At 34.6% G+C, this 6,105-nt stretch overlaps 1 protein-coding gene across 1 annotated transcript; it reads left to right on the forward strand.

Moving 5' to 3' along the window:
- Positions 1 to 407: 407 nt before the first annotated feature.
- On the forward strand, positions 408 to 5,442 carry LOC119643772 (elongation of very long chain fatty acids protein AAEL008004). The gene is made up of 5 exons (XM_038043244.1): positions 408 to 535; positions 2,643 to 2,736; positions 2,797 to 3,040; positions 3,115 to 3,398; positions 5,305 to 5,442. Exons 1-5 carry the CDS (start codon positions 408 to 410, stop codon positions 5,440 to 5,442), a joined length of 888 nt encoding a protein of 295 aa, XP_037899172.1.
- The last annotated feature ends 663 nt before the right edge of the window (positions 5,443 to 6,105 follow it).

Raw genomic sequence — 6,105 nt, forward strand, 5'->3', positions numbered from 1 at the left:
AGTGCAAAACATAAAAATTTTTTTAAACCATTTATTTATCATAAGATTCAGTGTTAAAGTGTTAAGATAACTTCGGATTATTGCCTTTGGTTAATGATAAAAATATTTGATACGTAAACATCAAATGTACTTTGTCTCTTGCATTTTTTTTCAGTTTACACTTCTTTCGAATTCGTTCAATATTTAAGATTAAAAGACTAGCCCTTCGCATGCAAATTTGTTTAGTTTTTAATTTAACAAGAATGAGATCGATTGGTAACGTAGAACAATTAGTGCGTATTTAGCATGGAATTGAATAGAAATCGTTTACTAATATGAAGATTTCAACTGAAGAATACATAAGAACATAAAAGAAAGTTCAAGTTTTAAAAAAATTTCTAAGTAACTTTGAAAAAAAAAACGCTACTATGGATACGGTTGACCAGTGCCAACATTTGAAATATTTAATTACAAAACATAGTTTCTTATGGTCGTGGTGGTATGTGGCACCTGTGATAAGTATTTATCTGGTATTTGTATTAACAGTTGGACCAAGGTAAATAAGCATTTTTCCCCTATCATGTATATGACTTCGATAAAATTTTTGAAATTAAAAACAGAATTTGTATAACAACAAGCTGCGCACAGGATAAGTTCTCGCCCCAGAAATTCGAATCACTATGAACACTTCTTCGTACAATCGAGACGTCCTATCTTTGCAAGAACACAAACGCGTGCATTCGTGAACTTTTTAATTTCAAGTTTTTATGTTTTAATAAGACAGTGGAATAGACTTTTCGAGACGATACTCATAAAAATGGGCTATCGGTAGATAGGAGTTTTGATAAAAAAAATTTTGAAAATTTGGAAATATCATTGATGTAATTTAATTTTCGAAAGGGTTGTGAAGGAAACTCCAGTACAAACAGAGTTAAGATAATTATAAAAGAAGCAAGTAAGAAAATTATATTCGGCTGGCGTCAAATGTTTTTACATGTTGCCATTTCAAAACAAGTAAGAACACAGTTTTCGGGCAACGCCGAACTTTACATATCCTACACTACTTCTCCTAACAAAATTATTCGCTCGTTTCGATAGTAATACACCAAAAAGTACATATTATCTTCATGCAGAGCCACAATTTTTCTGAAAGCCCGCATATTGAAACTTTAGATTTTGCTCCCCATATAAGAGTTTTCGTTTCTTGGTAGCGTCTATATATGCTGGGGACTAAAAAAAATACGCCTTTGTGATCCAAATTCGTTTCCGTTAATTTTTTTGGTCAAACGCTACTCTGAATTAATTTTCCTCATAAAATATTAAGATTAAGTCTTTTTCCGAAGCGCTTATTACTCACGAAACACCTTCTATCGGGTGCCAAGAAATAGAACCATGTGGCTCAAATTGACTCCATTTACTTATATCCTACATCATCTGTTGTAAACGCTATTGAAAATTGTTCGGATCAGTCCACATTTTCGGCTACTCCCCTTATGACGCCTTATTATGAAAAGTCGTTATATGGAACAAAATTGCTATTTACAGAAATTTTCGGCAAAAGTGATTAAATAGTAATATTGAATCTTTGTACCGGGTGGCGCAATTTTTGACCATTCTCTCTTATAACGAAAACTGAAGCTGACAAAAAGGTCACAACATCACAATAGTAATTTAACATAAAAAGTTAACTGTGCCCAATTTGGACCATGTCGGACTGTTTTTTGCATCTTACCCTAATAACGATTTTCTGGAAAATTGATCCTTTTACTTTTTTTATTTAATTCCCCATCATGAATAAATTTCCATCACAAAAATATTAACAATTAGGCTGTTTTGGCATATAAACAAGAAATGGACCCACGTGTTCCAAGTTCGTTAACGAAGATTTTTTTCGTCAATTTACTGTTATGAACCAATTTTCACAATAAATATTGGAAGTTCGACTTTTTTACCATATAAAGATTCAGTTCCCGTGGGAACGGTTATATGAGAAGGTGTTCAAAAAATTACCGCAGCCGGTTCAAAGCTTTCAGTTCACCAATTAAGAATGCCGAAATACTACTACTCAGCCACTCCAGCCGGGATATTTTGAAAATTGCAATTTTTTCCATATAATGAATGATCTTTTAGAATAGAGGCATTTATGGGCATTGGTCGAAAAAGTGGACTAATCTTAGCCGTTTTCAATCGCTTTCGTCCTTGGGCCAAAGTACGTCTGTGTACCAAATTTTATCAAAATAACTCATAAATTGCGACCTGCAGCTTCAACACAAAAATACATGAACAAATTTCAGATATACTCAGGCAGAAAGATAGCGAAACCCTATACCCCTATAGCTGCTGTCTTGAGGGCGACACTTGAAAGTATTATCTGAAAAGGTTAGCCTGAAGCCTGAAGACAATTATCGCTAAACTTAGATATTTGAAATAACATAACCTCAAGACCTGTAACTATAGTGTTAGGAATATGGGTCACTAATGATAGCTAAAAGTTTGTTCCTTTCTTATTAAAAAATCGAATCAAACGCTTTTAGAAACAAGAATGTTTTAACTATAGTACTAAATACTTCTCGAAATAGTTTATAATATTTCTCTGTTTTTCGACGGATATCTTAACATCGTGAAAGAAGTGTCTTTTACTGACTTTTAAAATATATTTTCAGTTTAATGAAAAATCGCCCTGCTTTTCAAGTGAAAACTTTATTAGTTATATACAATATTACGCATATTGTATTATGCGCGTACGTGATGAAAAGGGTAAGTAATTGTCACGACCCTATTTTTGTTTTCTTTAAATTTTTTCTTTCAATACTTTAGATGCGAGCTTTCTGCCAAGGGGACCTTTTCAATTTTGCAAATTGTCGTGTTCATCACGACATGTCGGAGAAATCATTGGATTATTACGAAATTAGTACATACGTGTCGATGTTGAAAAATTTAGAACTCTTTGATACGGTGCTGTTCGTGCTGAGGAAAAAACAAAATCAAGTCACACCTTTGCATGTCTTCCATCATTCGTCAGTTCTCGTTCTAATTCTATTGTATTTTCGTTACTATCGTGGTAAGTAAGCCGGAAAAGATTTTATCGGCAAGAAAGTGTAATAAAATCCTTTCTTATGTTTTGCATGAAAATAGCTGAAGGGACGTTCTTTCCTGTTTACATGAATTGTTTCATTCATATTCTTATGTATTCATACTACACGATGGCTGCCGTACTGGATCCTCAGTTCATGCGACGTTTTATATTTTTGAAGAAATCGCTCACCATTATACAAATGATACAATTCGTTTTGATTTTAATATGGTTAGGATTTCAATACACCGCCTGCAATGTGCCGAGCATTCACATGACTTACTTCTCAGTGACCACAGTCGCTATGTTATATGGCTTTTATGACTTTTATCAAAAGTCGTATAAGGTGAATGCAAAACAAAGACAAGTTAAATAAAAAACCTCAGAAATGACAACAGAGAGCGAAAGTTCTATTTTCTTTTATTTCTTTTTTATTGTCTGTAAGCCGTTCTTTTTGGAAGTGTATTCAAAAATAATGACAACCTGTACGAACACGATATCCCACGGATATGGGAAAGGTTTTGGCAGTTACAAGTATAAATGGTTAATCGTACAATTTTCTCCATAATTGCATATCAATGGAGAAGCTTTCTTAAGGACCTATTTACACGTTATAATGTTATGACTTGTGTGAATGCTTGCATATCTTTTGATCCCGATTTTCTTGATGTGAATGGGAAATGTTAGTGGAACGATATAAACAGTAGTGCCGTCGACATTCTCTAAATTCCCAATTTCCAAATTTTCGAGAAATGTTTATGGGAAGGTTTATATAATAGGTTTTTTAACTCTACTAGACTTGAAGAGCTTTGGAATGATTTTCGCTTTTAACTTAAGAACTCTATTTCGGTGTCGACAATAATTTTGTTAACAGGAAAGCATATGTGCTTACTGAGGCCACTTAGTCATAAGTCATTTTCAAAATATTTATATTCGATCTGTCGTTTCAGCGACTGTAGTTGTTTGAAATAACAATTTTGCCAAAGTAAGCAAAAGAGTTTTATGTGAGTAAAACTTTTCCAAGCAACCTATGATATGAAGTTCATCCTAGTTTGAAAACAATTCTTTAACTTACTTATACATAAGTAAACAATATGACCTCGACCTCGATATGACCTTTACAGCATTGTTGTCATCCAGTGACGTTCTTCAACTTTTCTTCCATTTGCGCACTTGTAACATTTTCATCTCTTTTTCGCCTTCACACTTCGGTATCCAAATTCTCATTCCTTTTACTTACTCCAATGCTTCATTTAGCATATTTATTACCTTATTCATACCAACGGAAAGTATATATAGTCTTTATATTTTCTTTCCTTATTTGGTACGTAAATAAGTATATATAACATGTAATTTTATTATCTTAGTTCATCTCTTTTAAAACCTATATTTAGAAACTTATTTATTTATCGTACATTCAATTATTCTTATATAGTTTGAATTGTTCATGGCGTCTTTTAAAGTTATGCTTCGTAGATTTAAACTTATTTACAATTCTTTCCTTCTTCCCTTCTTCTTTCTTTCTTTCCGTTCTTTCCTTTTTTTTAAATATTTATTTTGTACGTCTTGACTTATACACTGTATTTTTAATTTTTTTCTTTTTGTAAAGCTCAACTCTATTTTAGTATTTTTACTCTTTTAAAAAAATTTTTAAAAACCACCCAATAGCTGTTTTGTTCTTCTTTGTTTGTTTTTGTTTTTATTTTTTTTTTAATAAGTTCTTTTCTAACATTTATTCGACTTGTTAATCCATTTTCACTCCTTTCACGTCACATCTTTACTTTTCGCTGATCACTAACTAACTCATATGCGGCTCATTTTTTTTGCTGGCTCCTGTTCAACTGACTCTTCGTTGTTCGGCTCTTTTCTTTATCTTCAACTGTCTCATTGTGTCTTCTAATAAGCCGGTGCTGTTCGACGTCTCTATGACCATAGATATGTCAATAGCGAGAGCATTTCGTAAAACGTATAAAGGTGAAGCTCTTCCTAAAACTGTTCTATTTATAAAAAGGTAATTTTACTGTTCGCCTTTCCGCTGAAGTGCCCATGTACAAGCATGAGTAAAATGACGACTGCAGAGCGTTTGTTGACATTATATTCTACCATAATAATACATTGTTGTGTGCTTCAGTGTGCAGGCCGTTGCATGCGAGGAACGGAGTGCTGCCGCTGCGAGGTCGGTTGACAATGTGAAGACGATAACCACTCGTCTTTAAAAATACGTCTCCTCATCGTACAACGTCTCACTTGAGACTGCCAGTGAGCTCTTGGGCTTGGGCGGCGAATACGAGGCTATATTTTTCTTCTTGGGGGCTAAAAATGCGCGCCTTAGTGATCGCGTAGAAAAGTTAGAGAAACGCGGTGGCCGTTCTACATCTGCCGCTTGCTAGGTGGGGCACCCACAACGACTTCGGTTCCACTTCCCGTTGTTGAGGCTGCTTGAACTGCTCCACCACCGAAATTAGTGGAAATTTGATCTGTGGTCGTCTGTCGTGAAAATACTACGGACACACCTAAGGATGTGTTTAAGAAGGCCGTAGAACTGGTGTAACCGACGTTGGCCGTTAGGGTTCACGGTATTAAATCTATCCGCGGCGGTAGGGCTGCATACCGTACACCATCCGTTGCAGAGAGGAAGAAGATTGTGTCTAACGCAAAGTTTGGTGAAATCGGGCTTGACGTTTCTGTTGTCCCATTTTATTTAGTTTATACATTAACGATCTCCCATCGGGGTTTAATTCCAGCCAGATCTTAATGTATGCCGATGATGTGAAACTACTTTCTTCCTTCTCTGTTGAATCGCAATCAAATCAGTTTCAAGGTGACTTGGACAATTTTGTTTCTTTGAATCTTCTGAAACTAAATCTGAGTAAATGTAAGAAGCCTCCTTTCTCAAGAAGAAAGTCATTCATTACTCAGTATTTCATAGATTCACATAAGTTGGAGGACGTCGATTCGATCACAGATTTAGGCGTTCTATTTGTCCATAGGTTACGTTTTAACTTGCATATTGAGCTCTCGATAAGCAAAGCTAGGTCCGCGCTTGGTTTTAT

Source organism: Glossina fuscipes, unplaced genomic scaffold (genome assembly GCF_014805625.2).
Source record: "Glossina fuscipes isolate IAEA_lab_2018 unplaced genomic scaffold, Yale_Gfus_2 61602, whole genome shotgun sequence".
NCBI lineage: Eukaryota > Metazoa > Arthropoda > Insecta > Diptera > Glossinidae > Glossina > Glossina fuscipes.

What these genes read in the sequence shown, in the direction of transcription:
- LOC119643772 (XM_038043244.1), top strand. Translation starts at nt 408, where the DNA reads ATGGATACGGTTGACCAGTGCCAACATTTGAAATATTTAATTACAAAA. An exon ending in GTATTTTCGTTACTATCGTG is followed by an intron (nt 3,041 to 3,114) that starts GTAAGTAAGCCG and finishes GCATGAAAATAG; the next exon opens with CTGAAGGGACGTTCTTTCCT. An exon ending in TTTATCAAAAGTCGTATAAG is followed by an intron (nt 3,399 to 5,304) that starts GTGAATGCAAAA and finishes GTCTCACTTGAG; the next exon opens with ACTGCCAGTGAGCTCTTGGG.